General features: G+C 35.3%; 1 protein-coding gene across 1 annotated transcript in view; it reads right to left on the bottom strand.

Annotated features, from left to right (window-relative positions):
• Positions 1 to 684: 684 nt before the first annotated feature.
• FBXO8 (F-box protein 8) overlaps positions 685 to 20241 on the bottom strand; it is a 39108-nt gene continuing 19551 nt past the window's right edge. Inside the window, exons 4-6 of the mRNA XM_024750536.1 lie at positions 4872 to 4990; positions 2838 to 3034; positions 685 to 1321 (exon numbers count right to left, since the gene is read on the bottom strand). Of these exons, the coding sequence (XP_024606304.1) occupies positions 1134 to 1321; positions 2838 to 3034; positions 4872 to 4990 (504 nt within the window). The 3' untranslated portion in view covers positions 685 to 1133. The remainder of the gene's footprint in view (positions 1322 to 2837; positions 3035 to 4871; positions 4991 to 20241) is intronic.

Here is a 20241-nt window from a genome sequence, read left to right as displayed (position 1 = left end):
ATTCTGAACAGAAATCATCAAGATTAGGAGAGGGCCCTCTAGTGGTGCGGTGGTTAAGCATCCCCCTGCAATACAGGGGACACGGGTTCGAGTCCTGGTCCAGGAAGATCCCACGTGCCGCGGAGCAACTAAGCCCATGTGCCACAACTACTGAGCCTGTGCTCTAGAGCCCGCGAGCCACAACTACTGAGACCGCATGCTGCAACTACTGAAGCCCATGTGCCTAGAGCCCGTGCTCCCCACAATGAGAAGCCCGTGCACAAGGAAGAGTGGCCCCCGCTCGCCTCAACTGGAGAAATCCTGTGCACAGCAACAAAGACCCAACACAGCCAAAAATAAATAAATAAAATAAATAAATGTATTAAAAAAAATTAGGAGAATAGTAAGGTTTGACTACTTCAGATATAAGTTCTAATGACATTTTGTTCTTATGTGTGGAAACAGATTTTAACGTGTTTTGCTATGGTTTAAAGGACTTGAGACTTAACTAATGCAGAAATTTAAAAAATGAAGTGATTAATTTCTGTTATAAAAATAGGTGCCTGTTTGCATAGTAACAAATCAATACTCTCTTCAAAGTTCAAAGGAAAGAGAAGCTGGTACTGCTTTCTATTGAAGTCAGATCCAACGTTTATGAAGACAGTAATAATTTCATATCAGAATCAAATAAATTTCAGAACTCAGTTTGAGAGAAAAAGGAAAGGCTTTAGTTAAAATCTTTACAATAAAATAATTATGATTATAAATCTTTTTAGTTAAATATGTACACATTACATGGTATTTTAAAAAAGAATGGAAATGAATAAACTTTTTCAGGCAAATCTAATGCACAAATATACCATCTTTTTTAGAGTATAATGTCAGTTTAACATTCTTAAACAGCTGTGTCAGACAATGGCTCTGCTTTGTGCAAAACATGATAAGCAAAATTAAGAAAAATTCTGCAAAATTCTTTAGTTCCCCAAGGAAATTACTAAAAAAGAAAAGAGTAAAAGAAAAAAGGTTGTACACTCAAGCTTGATTGTATACAGAGGCTAGAATGACCAGCACTAATGTAACCCCCATATCCTCTAAATAAGTCCTTGGGTAGTTTTAGTTTGAAGTTAAAAGTTAAAGTCCTAGCAATTGTGCTCTTATGCAGCCACATGGCCAATAAGGTAGATGTTGTCATAAAGGTGCCCCACAAAATCTTCACTAATGTTCTGAGCAGCACGGCGGGTATTTCGAATAAATTCTCTTTTTGACATTTTATTCTTCACATGAGGGCTAGTGAGGTCAATGGAAAGTAGAATCAAAGAGTAGCACAGTACATAGACAGCATCTGGAAGGAAAAAGAAACACCTTGAATTACTGGCTGGTTTTTAAACTGTGGTCTCAAAGGCAAAACTGTTCATAATTTCTAAAGCTCAAGATTAGATTATAATTAAACATAATCGCCTGGGCCTTCCCCAGTTTGGTGATGAAAGTCCTGTGTCCTAGGAAACTCCTCTCCTGGGCAAACAGGGATGTCGATCATCCTAACTGAACACCAATTCAGTAAGCATTTTCTTCAAATAGTTTAGGAGTTTATAGTAAAAAGTCATTCTAAATTTAAAAATTTCAGAATTGGCTTTATTTGTCTCTTGCTTTCAAATGTGATATTCCCATTCAACTACGCATTAAATACATTTGTACTGTCAGTATATCTTCCCATTAAAAAAAAGTCGGGGGGTTTCCATGGTGGCGCAGTGGTTGAGAGTCCGCCTGCCGATGCAGGGGACACGGCTTCGTGCCCCGGTCCGGGAAGATCCCACATGCCGCGGAGCGGCTGGGCCCGTGAGCCATCGCCACTGAGCCTGCACGTCCGGAGCCTGTGCTCCGCAACGGGAGAGGCCACAACAGTGAGAGGCCCGCGTACGGAAAAAAAAAAAAAAAAGTCGGATGTTTATTTTCAAACGCTTTTACAAAGACCTAATTTAATTAGAAAGCATTTTTAATGACAATAAAATGTATTAACTTGGTACTAGAAAATAAAACGTAAACATCTCACAAGCTTATTAAATTACCCTTGTCATTTAAGATATGTATTTAAAAGGTCTATGGAATTTACATATTAATCTCAAAAGTAAATCTTTAGGGAGAAAATTGCTAAACTTGAGCCCACGCAACAAAAACTTTCTTCTTTATATTGTTCAGGGCAATGGTTGATGTTTACTGTTAAAACAGTAAGGAACCTCATGATTCTTGCTACTACTACTTGCTACTACTGTGGTGTTTATTTTTCCGAATATTGCAGTCTTAATAAAGATAGTCTTGCACAAGCATGCTCAGCAAATTTCATATGATAGGAAAAGGCTTTGCAATCTCTGCAGTAAGAGAAGCACAACAAGATTTTTTGATATGAAGAGAGAAATAAATCCGTATCACATGAAAAAAATACATAGGTGACTCAGGCTATACCATGCCCATATACACATACACACAAACAGTGAAAACTAGTTGTATTAAAAACAAATTTTAGTAGAAAAATTCTAGGTGTTACCTATGTAATGTGTGTATTATTAAAAGCTTTAAAAATAATCTCTCAAGTTTTTGATTAGACTAGTAAAAATATCCAATGCTTAAACAAGAATTTTAAAGAATTCATATACCTAAGTCTAACTTTCCTCTTAAAACAGTATATTTACTACATGTAAATAATAGCTATGACAAACTAGTTATTGCTAGAAGCAATAAGACAAGTATTTGTAACTACAGGAAGCATTTTTCCCCATAGTGAGAAAAATATCTCATCTACTACTATTTTTACCTAGAGATGGGAATGGGAGCAGGAAGGAATTCACTATATACATTCTTACCAGGACTAAGGCCAAGTTCCCTCATTAAATCAGGGTTACAAGCACAGAATCTATGTGAGAACTTTGTTATAAGTGTTTCAAGATACTCTCCGCGCTCTTCAGGGGCATGGATGTGACGAAAAAATTCTCTCAGTGCATTGGGCAAGAACTGATTTCTAAAATTATGCAGTGTTACAAGGTCATCCAAGACATCTCTCCTAGTAGAAAAAGAAAAAGGTACAGCTTTAGTTAACTTTTCTCTATTAAAAAAATGATGGGAAAAATCACAGATTATTCATTTTTTGGATGAAAATACTTTGTTGATTACCATATCAGCAATCCTATAAAGTATATGTGTCTTAAAATTTTAAAACATCAAAGTATGTTTATAAAATTAAGCAATTTAAAAATCTTCATGAATAGAATAACAAAACAAGGTGAAACTAGAAATTCTAACTATAAAATGAATTTTCAATATTAAAAATGGTAACTTTTTTTCAAGTATCTTCTTGGCTAAATCCAAATGACAAACAGAATTCTTTATTTTTTTAATTATGAAAATAAGGAGAATCTTCACTTTCCATACCAATCCACATCACCAGAGGTAACAATTGTTTATGTAGACTTTTTTTAAGTGTCTACATATACCCTATATTGTTCTAGAATTTGCTTTTGCTTGTTTCATATAGTGTATTGTGAGCAGCTTTCTGTCTTTACACAAAGATCTAACTCTTTCATTTAAATGGCTCCACAGTAGCGTATCTTATGGATATAAGAATTCTAATGATATAGATTTAGGTTGTTTACAATTTTATAAATATTTGTGTACATATGTGCATATATACTTATCTTTTATCAATAGCGTTCTAATAGTCACACTTTGTTATAATATGCTTCAATCCTTACTGAACTCAAGTGTGATTATATGACCATGATTATAGAAATCTTAATTTCTACCAGTTGCTTATGGCAGGGATAGGCAAACTACAGCTAGTGGGCCAAATACTACAGCCCACTGCCTGTTTTTATAAATAAAGTTTTACTAGAACACAGCTATACTCACTTGTTTACTTATTGTCTATGTCTGCTTTCATGACACAATGGCATGTGTTATAAGTTATAAGTAGCTGCAATAGAGAACATATGTCCTTCAAAGCCTAAAATATTCACAGAAATATCTCGTTCTTTAAAGAAAAACTGCTGATCCCTAGGTACCTAGCATTTAAGGACAAAAAGAGTTAATGACACCGTCTTTACGTAAGAAATTTCTTTCAATGACCGATATGCTGAACTATAAACCCCTCAAGGACAGGGATTATGTTTTAATCAACTGCATACTGCTACTTCTAGCAAAGTTCCTGGAATATAATAAATACAAATTGTTGTTGAAAAATCCTGAGAAATAAAAAAAAAAAGAATTACAATGAAAAGACAAACACATTTTTGAGCCATTCTTTAGATTTCTATGAGATCTATAATTTTTAAAATGGTAGTTCGGTGACGTCACATCAAAATATTTTCACAATATTTTTCTGTCTGTTGATACCCAGAATTCAAGAGGACAAATGAATGACTATCAAGTCAAAACAGCATACGAGGCACTGTCTCTGTAAAGCACGCTATTAAATCACACTTCCGGAATTTTCAAGCTTTTATGTGACACTTTTGTGTAGTATGATGCAAATATACACACCTTATAGGGTTTGTGTTTCTGAGTACTATTTGTCCATTTGATTTGTATATGGACAATTTCAAAATTCAGAACTTTTAGTTACCAAACACTTAGATTTTATGTCTAGTTTCGGTCTGCGATCACAAAGATGCTGGACTTCCATTTTGCGTCTGTGCTTGGGCTTTTTTTTTTTTTACCTTTACAATGCTAAATTCCTCATCAGCTCGCAAGAGAAATGATCTGCAAGGTATAGGAATCTTTTTCCTGTCTTCACTCAATTTTGCAACTAGATGAATGCTACGTAGTACAGTTTTTAAGGTAAAACTTAACTCATTAAAAGCAGTATTTAACTCATGTCTGATGAAAAATTAATTTTTTTTTACCTTTCATCAAGATAGATTCTGAGTTTTTTCCAATTTAGTGTTCTTGTACAGAAGATAAACTTTGCTATTTCCTTTGGTGAATCATCTAGGATGCCCTTGGACATAAAGTAGTTCACTCCCTAAGACAGAAAGACAAGTCTACATAAATAAAATCAGTCTTCCTTTGTAAATTTAACAATTAGGCAATAGCAGAACAATAGCTATAGATTCTTTCCAGCATTAATAGACTGTTTATAGCTTTAACATGCAAAATACAAGCTAGAACTTGAACTGAAACTGTTATTTGTGGTTGATAGTTTACATGCAATGAAAAGTAGGAAATTCAAAGTTAAGACTTCTAAGGACATCCTAATTCAATTTTCTGGCTCAGGTCAGTTAAAACTAACTATCCAGAAATACGACTTAAATTGGGGGTGGGGGGAGTGGGGAAGAACAATTACACAGACTTTAAGAATAAGCCTTACAACAAACACTTCAATTGCCTAATGGAAAACATGATTTCTAAAGCTCAGACACATATTCTAACACACTTTTCAAGGAAATAGCTTCTTGAGAAAAAAGGATTCTCCAAATCAAAGACTAACAGGTTTTTTCTGGAAAGAATAATCATTAAATTTACTTAAAGTAAAAGGAGCAGAGTTCCAGACTGGTTTATGGGTTGCATACACTTTGGCTTCAATACATTCTGTAAGAATTTAGCTCCAATACACACTGAGGTTAAACATAATAAGACAAAACAATTTCAGTGTTTTTCATAGGGTTTATCTTTGAATTTCCTTTTCTCTGCATGCAAAGTTTTCCAGAGAAGCATTACCCGTAAGGTTGTACCCTACTTTAGATTTAAACCACCAACAACAAAATAGCAACAGAAAAATCAAACACTGAAACCAATGTTCTCTCATGTATATGAAGGTCACATTCAAATAAATGCCTTATGTGGATTTGAATGTGCAGTTATTGAAATAAAAGCAGGTGTGTTTATTTCAACTCACAGTTATCCAGATACATGCATTCCCATGAATGCTCATGTCTGGATAATAGCACAATGTGTGCAGTTAATTGGTAGAGAAAATGACATATTATATACACACAACATACTGTTTTCACACATAAATTCCTTCCGCATTTCTTCCCTTTACAAACACTTACATAGTGATCAGAAATATTGCATACATTAGGAATTCAAAAAATTGGAAGAATTTTAACAAAAACTCTCATAAAATTTTTATATTACATTTTTTAAGCAATTTGGTACCATGAGGTTATGCTTTTGAAAGGTTATAATTATCTATAAAATGTAATTCAAAGATAAGGTTTTTATATAAAACTAATTTTATGAGGATAACAGGCTATTAGCAATGTTATCAAATTTTCATAAGAATTTGAAAAGTATAAAAACAATCCTAAAGCACTGATTTTAAAAAGCATATAAAGAGCAGAATGTGAGAACGTGAAACTTTGCCAACTCAGTGGTAAGCCATATTTCAGACTGCACCCTGGATACAAGGCTAGAGCACATAACATGATCAAGATGAAAAGCCAAAGAACTTGTTTGGAATGAGGCTCTCAGCAATTGTCTGAGGGGGCAGGAACGAGAGAAACAGGAATGCTTGTTCCATCCTTTCCTCCATTCGTTTGAACAATCGAGAGTTGACTGTATATTTAATTGATCTACTCTGCAAAATTAAGCCAGGTTTTGATTTTTTTCTAAAACTCCTCCATTTAAAAAGCATAACAACATATTAGAAGTATTACCAGTGCTTAATTTTAATCCAAGTGATTCAAAGACAAAGGAATGTCAATTAAGTAGTAATTAATAGGTTCTTTATTCATGCTTACTTGTAAATCAGTATTTAAGAGACACAAAACTAATTCTAACTTATTTTTTAAAAATTTACAAAATGTAAAAAAAACACTAATGTGATCTGTTAAATAGCATGTAATTCTCTAATTATATATGCCATTGTTAATATGGTTTGATGCTCCTCAGTTGTAAATTAACACTGGCATTTGCCTTATGCAAGCATCATACAATTGTTGGTCATTTCCTTTTTTTACGGAATACATGTTTGAGAATTTAATATGTAACCTCACTTGAGTTCTCCAAAATCAATCAGATGCAGAGGAGTAAGCAGATGGTTTTCAACCCAGTCCTGAAAACTGGCTACACAGGCTTGAAATCAGCCAACACTGCTGGTTTTGAGGAAAGACAGCATCAGTTTCAAGCCCAGGATTCCTTTGGAAAGGAAGATTACTTTAGCAGGGCTTTCAGAGTGAAGAGTAAGGGATGACAAAACAGAAAAGGACATGGGACCAGATTATAATTGTCTTCAATAAGCAAGATGGCCACCATCTGAATTCCTATCTTGTTTTGTAAAAAGCAATAAAATACGAAAGAAACCATAGCATGACATCTGTTGAATAACTACGTATTTGTTTAATACATGTATGAGTATTTTTTATTTTTAATAATGTTTTACAAGAATGGTACAGAGGAATCCCTAGATCATATAGCATTAATTATAGTTATTCATCAGGACTAAAACTCTCAGCAGTATATGTGTGTGTTTCTGTGTGTGTACGTGTGTGCATGCACGTGTGTCTCACAGGCAGAGAGGAAATCATGAACATTAATATTAGCTTCCAGAAAAAGGAAGGTTTTAGCTCATTATCATCTACGTGATTCACTAAAAAGTGTCCAATTCTGGATGTCACATTTTATGGGGCATACTGACAAATTAGAACTATCTGAATAAAGGAAACCAGGGCCTGATTGGATTGTTGGAGGGTCTAGACTTCATGTTATGTGAGGAAGAGTTGAGGGATACAGGGACATTAGGTCTAAAGATGAAGCTATTTAGGAAAGAAGAAAAGATTAAGGCATTAAGACATCTGAAAAGATTAAGACTTATGACATCTGTGTCACAAGGAAAAAGGAATAAACACTGTGTGTGGTTTGAGTGAAGACCTTAAGCTGATGAAAGCTATGGAACATCTTCCCCAAATAACGCACACTGCCAGGTTTACAGTGATAGACACAAGTAGAAGAGTTTTGCTTTAAGAAACTTTTAAAATAATGTCTTTCAAGAGGTCCCTTTCCACAGAGTTATGGGAACTCAAGTCCAAGTAGAAAGCTAGGGGATGAGCAAGGTAAGGAAACTGAGTACAGCCAACTCACTTGAAAAATGTATTCGTATATAGGAGGGAAAAAATGGCAAAATTAAAGCGCAAAAAGATAAGAAAGAAGATAACTGGAGCTGCAAGTAGAGAAGAGGAGAGCAGGCGAAAGGAATGAAAACACAGGTGGGGTCTAACATGCTTTCTCAGCCTGGAAGACAGGATGGCGGTACTGGTTTGGAGACAGGTGCACGAAGAAAATGTTAAAAGACAAAAACAGAGTGCATGTTGGTTTTCTTTTTAGGGAGGATAAGCCATCTGGAGAGAGTTGAATAAGGGAGCTGGCTTGGCTCCTTGAGCAAAATGGTAAAGATTTCTACCAACAGTGGTGCAGGGTGTAACAGGAAATCCACTAGGAATAAAGAAAAGGAGGGCCAAGCAGCAATGAAAACCCAGGAGAAGTTAAGGTGAATTCATCTCATCTCATGCTAAGGTTTTCTTTAATAGAACACATGCTGTCAGTGATTCAAAGACAAAAAAAATCAAGAAATTCTGTAAAGCATTCTCCATGGATTATGTCACTAAAAATTGTTATGCAAATGACAGCACCAAGACTTAAACACTCCAATTAGAGCGGTAAGCTGTTTAGACACAATGTTTATTTAGGTGGCAAACACAAATAATTCAAGAAAACATATGCAAATAGCTAAAGCCAATATTAAGAAGGAATTCAGAGTGGAGAAAAGGATGTGTTGGAGCTCAGTCCCCTACCTAATGTATCTCTCCATTTGCTTACTATGATAAGAATGGCTCCTTTCACACAGCAATTCCTGTTTTTATATCTACTTTCTTATCTTTTATTATATAAATACCCATGTTTTTCTCTCCTCTTTTAATAAAACCTATTTTTTGGAAGCAAATCATTATTATCCACAGTGTGCTTCAAAAGTAAAATCTACCATATATATGTTCAGAACCAAAAAATATGTATTTGGGGACAAAGTGAATTCTAGTAAGCTAGGCATGCAAAGTACTGACTGCTGTGAAGCTAAAACTGCTCTTAATAAAAAAGTCTTAATTTTTTTTTTTTTTAAAGTGCTGACTACTAGTACTGAAAGTACTGGCAACTGGCCCAGACACTTGGCAGACACACTGTGTAACAGTTGGTATCAATAAAAGAAATCACTAATAAAACAAAACTGACATGCTAGGGAGTACCCTTAATTTGTTTCCCTAAAGAACAACTTAGGAAAGAAATTTAGTTAAAAAAATTTTTGCTTTAGCTAGCTTTGTTCAAATTTGCCGTTGTATCAAATGTAAAAATCAAGTACCATGGCTACTGCTGTTCAGGTAATAAATCTGTCCTTTGAACATTATACAATAGAAAGCGAACTGGACACTGCATTTAATTTTCTTTTTAAAAGGACATTTGAAAACTTTTAGAATAACTATCCTTAAATTTTAACAATAAATATTTATAAAACAAAATACTTCAATCTAGATTTCTAATCTATTAATATTCAAGTATACATTTTAACCAGTGAAATGAACAATTGAAATGTAACATTTTCGTACTAAAAATACTGTAAAAATAAGATACAATATATATTGTGAAAGCTTTTATTTTAAAATCTTAATTATTTCTAAAAAGTTAGCACACCAGAGTGCAGCCCTCTACAGGTCAGAGTATTCCCATTGTCTTGTTTGAAAATAGCAGCAGCAGTGGTTAAGATGACATCTCTAATACTATTTCTCCTTTTTATAGTGCTAACAGAATTGCTAGTGAAAATGTAAAATCTATTAATTTTTATCTAGTCCAGCAGTTCTCACTCTTCCGATTTAATTAGAGAACATGTGCTCTACAGTTAGAGGAAAAAACACATAGACCTTGAATAGGTGAAATTCTTCTAGGGATATGTATTCTGCAAATTAAAAAAAATCAACACCTTGCTTTTTAGCTGAAGTGAAACAAATGCAGAAGATTACTTAATGAGAAAGTTTAAGACTAGGTATCTATGCTTTTACGCTGTCATTTCATTTCATTCTGCCCAGTAAGCTTTACCATGCAACTCTCCTATGTATATAACACTGACCTTCAGCACACAACTTCAGAAATGTCAAACAACAGTTTTATTCATGGTAATTTTATTCATGGGAATTTACTCTAATTATTCCTAATCTAGTCACTAGATTGAAAAAACTAAAGCAAAAACTATGCCCAAGTTTTTTAAGTCATCTATGTAGAAAGATTATTTTATAAGAGTAATAAGTAATGCTTTCCTCTGACTGAGGTACCCACAACTAGGCTATTCACTGGAAGGTTCTATGTGACTTATAACTAAGAGGAAAAGGGGGGTAATAAACGTTGGGAAAGATATGTAAAGATAATGTTGATGTCAGCTTCAAATCTGAGCTGCAGATTTCAGTCTTGTCAGTTCCCTGGGAAGAACAGAGCGCACACGCTGTCCACACTTACATGGAGAAGTGACAGTTGTGGAGAGAAGAGAGAGGGCCCATATAGCCAGTTCCCTCTGATTCAGTTACTGAAATTGGTCAGAACACCACATTCTATCTGGAGGATAATGAAAAGTCATGAGTACGGACTGAAGTCAGCTTATTCATGGACCTGTTTGCATTGGCAAGGTTTTCAGCTTCCAAGAACAATTTATGGAAGGCTGTTCGTACGTGAAAGTGCACAATGCTGAGGAATTGCTAAGAACAGTCACACATACGCCCTAAATTATTTGTAGCTAGAAGATGTCAATAGGAAATTCACAAAAAGGAGGGATAGTTCAAAAAACATCAAAAGAAAAATGGAAGATCATCTCTAATGGAGTCCAGGAAAAATGGAGGAGAGGCGTGGGACAGATCTTCTGCTTCTTTTTCATAGGAGAGAAAGCAACGACATCGGACAAACTAACATGAACTTCATCACCTAAGGTTTCAAATAACAATAAAAAGTCCCTATTAATTGGTTCTAATAGCCTCAAACAGAAAACGAGCCATGTCTGTGAGTTCTAACAGTCTCTAAGGAGTCACACCCATAACTGGGCTAGATCACTGCATGAAGATGATGTTACTTGTGATAAATTACTACTAATAATTAAATATAGCAATCATTACTGCAATTAGTATTGACAATTGCTGGTTAGTGATGTAAGCTTCTAGAAAAAGCCCCATCTCTAATCTGTCTGTAAATTAGAAAAACACAGCATCCTAATCAAAATATGGAGATAAAACTCTATTAGGCTAAGGTATGATAAATAACACTTCAAACTAATGATAAAGTGACACATTTGAGCACAAATGTTAGTTTAGAATTCCCACTTTATAAAAACCACACACAAATATTGCATTGTAATATGTGCATTTATAGATATACACGTACATACCTACACATATGGCTATTTAAATGACTGACTCTACTTTGATAAATAAATATTACAATTTTATCATATTACCTAAATTCTAGAATGTACATTTATAAGTATGTTTTAACAGCTCTGAATCAATTTTTAAATAAACAAAATTCTTTTTAAGTGTTCTCCTAACAGAACATATACTTTCAAAGGGAGGTTAAAATTAAAAAAAAATTTTAAAGCCCAAATCTTAATAGTAGACAAGCAGAGAAGTTAGGATTTAAATGGTAGTTTCACTGCCAACACATGTGCATACTTCTTCATGTAATTAAAATATCTGTTCATCCTACCACCATTTCAGCCAAGACACATTTTAACTTGAACATAATTTTGGACCTCGTTTTATTGCTTAAAATGTCTTCAAGAAGATTAAACCAAACAGTACCACTGAACTAAAAAGTTATTGTATATGCAAAGATTGCTCATCACATGTCAGAAAATGAAATTAAAGGCAAAGTGTATCACCATCTAAAGCTAGAAGATGTTGTTGTGACTGATACATACTTCATGAAGGACCGTTACTCAGGTGTCAAATATGTATTTACTACAATCCAAAAGTTCCAGGAGAGGAAGAACCTCCAAGCCTAGAGCAGTGCCTTCTCCTGTGTGTGGTGTGTGTAGCTCTACTTCTAGTATAAATATAAGACTACATTTTAGTGAGCACTTAGAAGCACTAAGCATTTAACACATATAATTTCATTAAATTTTCACAACACTACCATGATATAGGTACTGTTATTGTCCCCATTTTTTTTTTTTTGGTCACGCCATGCAGCTTGTGGTATCTTAGTCCCCGACCAGGGATTGAACCTGGGCTCTTGGCAGTGAGAGCTCAGAGTCCTAACCACTGGACTGCCAGAGAATTCCCCTATTGTCCCCATTTTAGAGATGGGGAAACTGAAGCACGGAGAGTGTAAATAATTTGCCCAAGGTCAAAGTCATATAACTAGCAAGTGGAGAGATACTTAATAAGTGTCTGTTGAATGAATATTTGAATCTCTCTGTATAAAGCTTCCAGATGACTTTCAAGAGAAGCTGTAGATTTGTAAGGATTATATAATTCAAATAGGGGAAAAAAGAGAAAATAATAACATAACAAAAGAAAAAAATAACATAAAAACCTATGAGTTGGAGCAGTACAATGTAAATGCCTCAAATTATAAACCCCCAAAGGTCGAAGCAACCATTCCAAAAATAAAAAGCAACATGTCATTCTAATGATATATTTAACTGCTAGTAAGTGATTCAGAAAGATGTTAAGACTTTGATTATAAAGAAGGCATCTCTAAAAACTTTGATATGAAAGGAAAAAAGGTTACATAATCTTATGGATAAATGTACACTACGATTAGTTGGTCAAAAAATTGCATTTAATGTCGTGTTTCCTTCGAACTTCCATATTTCAAAGCTGTAATTAAATTGATGGATGCTGTACAAGTGATGACATCCAATAATTGAGGAAATATTGTCTTTTCAATTACTGAAAAAAAGCACTCATTGTGACACTGGCAGCAGCAATTTCAAATTCAGGAAAGAGATGTAGGAGAGACAACTACCTTGGACATTAAAGCTGAGAACTTAAATCTAGAAAGTGATGTCAAGTTTCACTGAAAATGTGGTCACATCAGATAAAGAAGAACATGGTGGAGGTGCCAAGGTGGTCAGAGAGCGTAAAGTAAGGAAACAAAAGGGAAACAGGTTTTTCTTTGAAATGTACTTAAAATATTAATACAATACTGCAAAGTCTTTAGGTACACTTATCTAAATTTGTAACAAAATTCATAAAGAAAAAATCTTGTTCATTTTAGCATTTCACATTTTAAAATTTGTAGTATGAGTGTTGTGGTGCTAAGATATTACAATTAAAATATTCTAATTCTATTCTTTCCTCTAGACCAAAGTCCTAGATCAGTACATTGTGCACTAATTTCAGTATGCTTTTACCCCAGACAATTTACACTTAAATGAGGTAGCAAATTCGTATTTCCTATAACAGACTTAGGAAAACAAAACCAAAGCCCATCAGGTGGTTTGAGAGATGAATAAACTATGGAATACTCCAGGCCTGAATCTTTTTCAATTAGATACAGACTAGCAAGCAGCCTGGGAAATTGATTCTCTTTGAAGCTTCTGAAAGGTTTATACTGAGTCTACCAGTGTCTTTCTATGGACTGATTCTAAACCACATGCTGGAATGCCTCTTGCAGACAAGGAAGGGTAAGGGAGGGTGACCACGGATATAGTATGGTCAGGGCAGAGTGTAAAATAAAGTTGACCTCATAGACACAGGATAAAGTTTTCTTCTTAATCATAAAATCAACACACGACAGATCAGATTGAAACAGACAGAAACATACATCCATATATACCCACACATACATCATGTTGCCCTGAAGAGAGTTAATGGCCTCTAGTTTAGTATGACTTGACCAGCTGTACCTGGATGAAGGTTATTAACTTATCGAGAGGATAATATTCAGTGTCTGAGAGGCATAATTTTGCCCTTTGACGCTAAGGATGATCAAGGTAAAGGGACTTTGCCGATGAACGTGAGCGTTTTAGGTCTTCGGGGTAAATAATCTTTATAGAGGAGAAGCTATATTTGGTGAGGGACTCCTCTCATTGTCAACTAGCTCTTTTTACTCTAAACTCTCATCAGCAATCTAGAGATAAAATTAAGTTGCTAATGAGAATTAGCGATGCTTATTTTTATGAACAAATTTTTGTGCAGGATTTCACATCAAACTCCTACGAGTTTGGGTAACAGCAGTGATGATGATGATGATGATGATTGATGATGCAGCGTTAGGATGTTTTGATTACAAACATAGGAACCTCAATTCAAAAAAAGTACAGGGATTTATTACCTTGTATGAGGAATCCCAAACTACTAAGGCTCCAGGTTTTTAGGCTCACACTTGGCATTATGGGACCCAATTCTTTCCTTCCAATGTGCTATTCTTGGTGTGTTAACAACCTGCATGGCTTCAAGGTGGCCGCAGGTGTTCCTGTCACTGCATCCTTATATACCGATGTCCAGAACTGTGTGTGTGCATATACAGTACTCTTTTGTCACAGGGTCTGTGTCACAGGTCAGAAATGGATTACATGGATCTCATGGAAGCCAAGGGGAATGGAAGTAACATGATTAGCTTGGGATAATTTATATTTAGCTCTTGAGCAATGAAGCCAGCCTCTCAGCCGGTCGAGATTCTTTATCTAGTGATGGGATTTAAACCCTGCCCCTACAGGACTACTGTGATCTTTCAATAACTTTCACAGTTGAATATAATGGAATTAGAAGAACTCTAGACATCTCCCGAGTTCCACTTGTATCCTTTTGTTTTTCCATGCTGTGTAGCAGTAACTATTTCCTTCTGGTAATCAGGTTCAGTCACTTCAACCACAACATAATTATCTACCCTCATACCTTTTTAATTTTTTTCCTTTTGGTCTGTTTGCTCAGTGGCAGGAGGACTAAAATGGCAAGAAGGTAGCCTCCGCCAGCAGTCTGAATTGTTGTGCCTCTGGTGTCAATATTCCTGCCTTGAGTATTAAGGTGTCCAAACCAGCAGAGCCGCAGAAATAAGGGAAGCAAAATCACACATTTTTCAAGTGGCTCACTAGTGAAAATAGTGTTGCAGATGCTTGGATGCCTTCCCAAAGGCCGTTTCGCTCCTTCACTGCTTCTAGCATCTCAGCCACAGTTGCTAAATCACGTTAAGCCTAAGCCAATCACATAACCCTTCTATCCTGTTTTCTACTGGTCTACGGGTGTTCACGTGATTCAGTTCTCGTGAACTGAAGGCTCCCGAAAAGAATTTTTTCTCTCTAATAAGCATAAGGAATTTGAGGAGGGAGTTTGCCCCCTTTCTTTGTGCTGAGGGTACTTTCATATGAGAATGTGATATCTCGAGTAGTGGCAGCTACTTTGTTATCAAGAGAGGGCAAAAGTCAACACACTGAGGTCCCATGATGAGATCACTGTATCACTGAAATAACTCTGGGATACCCATTCTGGGTGTCTTCTGAAGTAAATAAATTTATATGGTTTAAGCCTTTATTAGGTTCTTTGTTCTTTCAAGCCAAAAACACCCTAGATGAAACATACAGGGAAGGTGGGTACTATAGGTAGCAGATCATACTGAGTGCAGCAGCCTGGTGCAGGGCACTGAGGACCCAATTATTCCTATCTATACTTTTTATTTTTTAATTTATTTTTTAACATCTTTATTGGAGTATTTTTTATACTTTACAATGGTGTGTTTATACTTTACAATGGTGTGTTAGTTTCTGCTGTATAACGAAGTGAATCGGCTATACATATACATACATCCCCATATCTCCTCCCTCTTGCATCTCCCTCCCACCCCTCTCGGTGGATACAAAGCACCGAGCTGATCTCCCTGTGCTATGAAGCTGCTTCCCACTAGCTATCTATTTTACACTTGGTAGTGTATATAATAAGTCCATGCTACTCTCTCACTTCGTCCCAGCTTACCCTTCCCCCTCCCTGTGACCTCAAGTCCATTCTCTATGTCTGTGTCTTTCTTTATTCTTGTCCTGTCCCTAAGTTCTTCAGAACCTTTTTTTTTTTTTAGATTCTATAAAAATGTTAGCATACAGTATTTGTTTTTCCCTTTCTGACTTACTTCACTCTGTATGACAGTCTCTAGGTCCATCCACTTTGCTACAAATAACTCAATTTCGTTTCTTTTTATGGCTGAGTAATATTCCATTGTATATATGTGCCACATCTTCTTTATCCATTTGTCTGTCGATGGACACTTAGGTTGCTTCCATCTCCGGGCTATTGTAAATAGAGCTGCAATGAACACTGTGCTACATGACTCTTGTTGAATTATGGTTTTCTCAGGGTATATGCCCAGTAGTGGGATTGCTGGGTCGTAGGGTAGTTCTATTTTTAGTTTTTTAAGGAAGCATACTGTTCTCCATAGTGGCTGTATCAATTTAAATTCGCACCAACAGTCCCAAGAGGGTTCCCTTTTCTCCACACCCTTTCCAGCATTTATTGTTTGTAGACTTTTTGATGATGGCCATTCTGACCGGTGTGAGGTGATACCTCATTGTAGTTTTGATTTGCATTTCTCTAATGATTAGTGATGTTGAGCATCCTTTCATGTGTTTGTTGGCAGTCTGTATATCTTCTTTGGAGAAATGTGTATTTATGTCTTCTGCTCATTTTTGGATTGGGTTGTTTGTCTTTTTGATATTGAGCTGCATGAGCTGCCTGTATATTTTGGAGATTAATCCTTTGTCAGTTGCTTCATTTGCAAATATTTTCTCCCATCCTGAGTGTTGTCTTTTCATCTTGTTTATGGTTTCCTTTGCTATGCAAAAGCTTTTAAGTTTCATGAGGTCCCATTTGTTTATTTTTGGTTTTATTTCCACTTCTCTAGGAGGTGGGTCAAAAAGGATCTTGCTGTGATTTATGTCATAGAGTGTGCTGCCTATGTTTTCCTCTAAGAGTTTTATAATGTCTGGCCTTACATTTAGGTCCTAGATATATTTTAGTTCATAATATTAGCTAAGAACTTAGGCATTCTCTCTTTCTTCATGCTATGAGGCACTGTTCAAAGTACACCCATTTTATTGTTAACCTGCCTCAGGTTCTACTATCTACAGCTTAAGTTTATTCCTGAGAGACTGATCTAATTTTGGTGAAAGATAAAGTCAAATTTCTAGACCTGTAGAACTAAGGATAAAACCTCAAAAGGCAGTACGTTTGCCGAACTAAAAAGCATCTAGCGGCCTGTCAACCTTCCCTGGGAATACTCCTGTGTTTCAGGAGACGTAATAGAGTTAGTGTAGAGAACGAGATACCAAGAATATAATGATGAATGATCTGTTCCAAGTTATTTGACACGGATACTTAATCAATGTCTACATGTAGTTACTTGAATACAATATTGTTATCAGGTTTGTTGTCCTACTCTTACTTTCCAAACTAACGTTTTCCTTAAACATGTTAGACTACAATCAAAATACAGGACATGAATAAAGCTCTTGGTTGTCAAGACTCAACTCTGTTTTATTTTATCTTTTTGTAATTAATACTCTCAGACCAAAGGAAAGAGAACAAATAATTATAGATCCATAGACTTTCAATAAAAAGAAGATTACAGGTAAAATAAACATCAGGTAGCTGTCAGTGAACAACAGGATATTTCAATCATTCAAGCCAGGTGTCTATTCATTTAAGAACGCATATTCATTTACACATAGAAAGACTGCAGATAATCTACAGTAGCGTATCTCAGAATGTGTTCCCTGGAATGTTACTTTATACTCCCCCCACCCTGCCCACCTGCCAAAAAGACACAATGTCAAATAAACCTGCATAATACGGCATACAATACCCTCCCCTTGAGCCAACTAATCACAACCTATCATGGTCAAATTTATTAGACTTGGGAAATCCTTTGACTATGTCCATTATCCTGTGGAATAATTATTACAAAGAATACATTTGGGAAATGTGTAAATTCTGATGATATCAGGGTTTTGTATCTCCAGGAACAAAAGTTGTTTTTCATCATTGTTTCTATGCTATGAAGTAATGGCAATGAACATTTTGCTGCAGTATACTGGAGCCAAAAGTAAGATTTAATATATGAGATATTGTAAAATCTGAGTATAAACACCTGAGTTCTTTTCTATAATGGAGAACTCCTCCAAATTTCCTGTTTATATTTTAGCTGGTCCAACAACAAAAAGATGATGATATCTCAAAAATAGTTTGTGCATACATTTCCATCTAAAACATATGCTTAGGTCAAATTTAAAATGTTTCTTCTAATAGATTCCATTCCAGATCAATCTAATAGAATGCATACGATTGTATGCATGTGGGTCTTTCTATATGAACAAGGAAAAATGTGCTTACATAGTTTTAAAAAAGACTTCTTTTACCTGACCCCAATGAGGACATAATTTAAAAAAAATATAAACATATTTATAGAAATATGAATAAATAAACCTATAATATAAAGTTAAACCACATTCACTACCAATTTCAGAAACTCTAGTTTTAAAAATAACTATGTCAAGAAAAAGTTTAATACTAAATGGAGCACAGGGAATATAGCTTACTGGTTGATAAGTAAAATTACTTTATTATAATACTGCTGTGGAATAAAATCACACACGTAACTTGTACATGCAGGGGAAATACAGCCTAATGTAAACAGATGGTTTTTAGCACATTCCTTTACTAGAATGTGGTCACCTGCCACAAAGTACACAAGCTCATGCATAAGATCAAGACTTTACATACAGCTGAGATCACAACATCATGCATATAACAGCAGCGTGCTAGACAATCGTACCACAAACTGTGCGGAAGTTCTCCCCCACCCCATAAGCCACTGCCAGCAGCTGCTGTGGAGTTTGGTTACCCATATCCGTGACATGAACGATGTCCTTTGGAGAATCTCGTTCCCTGTGGCTGTAAGTATTCTTATTTTTATAATATTTTAATGATGCTTGCTATCAAAATGTTAAGTACATAACTAGAAATTATGGAAAAGTAGACTTGTTACAATACTGAACAATTATATACATCTTATCTCAGGTACTTAAAATAAACACCACTTACATTTAAACATATCATCAAAAATAATTTACTTCTCAGGCTTAAATGAACCCAAATAACACATCTGATGACAGTGTTCCACTGAAGGGGGAAAAAAAAATCAACCTCCATAAAGTATTTCCTGACTGCTAGCACTAAAAAATCATGGCAAGAGTCATTCTAAGACCTGGCTAAAGTATGACTCATTGTAGGTAAGTTCTATATAAAAACATCTATTAGGATAATCTTTCAATTATATTTTGGTTGGATAAACAACCAAATTGATATTGATTATTTATTAGTCAATGAAAGCAAGTGTGGAATAGTTATCAAAATACTTCTCATTTCCCTGCACCTACAAGTGTACTTCAATGTCCTTCCATGCCTATTTATCTCCTAAGTATATTCTGGTAAAGAGAGAATTCTATTTTGTTATTAGGCGACAGCTGCTTGCTGAGTTACTGATGTTCATAAAAGCATAGAAGCAGAATTCTGGAACCAAAAGTCACTTTGAATGGTTCAGTTCCATGCCGCCTGGCAGCAGTATGTGCCCCTTTCAAAACAGTAAATTCAATACTTCTGGAATGCTCCAGGATATCCTTGAATCAGGCCAGGGAGTAAAGAAAAAAATACAGCCAACTCTCAATAACAATGGTAGGTAGGATGGATAAGTAAAAATCTGAAGATCTAAAAATCTTATTTTAATTAGTAAATTGGATCCCCTCTTTAAGTAAATATTTGACTGAAAATTTTTAATATTTTTTTGCCAGATAAAAAGAGGACTTTAATTTTGCCTCTTTTCTCTGCCCCCACCCCCGCCCAAACACTCTAGAGGAGGTGAAGAACTCTATAGTCTGATATATGTAGCTGCAAAGATGGAAACATATTTTGACATCTAGCTTTTCCAATTTAGATATTTAAAACTACCCATATCATATTCTAGTATATAAGGGCCTATCTACAGTTTCATCTTTGCATAATAAGGATGCTTTATAACTTGTTTAAAAATTAGTACTCCTTTAGCAAGGAATGACTACTTACCATAATCAACATGAGCAGTCACAGCCAACTTGTCTGACTTGGACAAGCCATAACTCAGTACTTACCAAGTTACACTTTCCTTAGAATGTAACATTTGCAAGTGATATGAAGTGAAGATGACAGTTTTACTCAACATTGGTGTTAATTCGTGACTGGAGCCAGTAGGCCTTGATAAACTGGGCATAAGACAGGGCCTGTA

Source organism: Neophocaena asiaeorientalis, unplaced genomic scaffold (assembly GCF_003031525.2).
Source record: "Neophocaena asiaeorientalis asiaeorientalis breed wild unplaced genomic scaffold, Neophocaena_asiaeorientalis_V1.1 scaffold180, whole genome shotgun sequence".
Taxonomy (NCBI): Eukaryota; Metazoa; Chordata; class Mammalia; order Artiodactyla; family Phocoenidae; genus Neophocaena; species Neophocaena asiaeorientalis.
The sequence above is the reverse complement of the archived record's forward strand: the minus strand, read 5'-3'. Positions and strand labels throughout refer to the sequence as shown.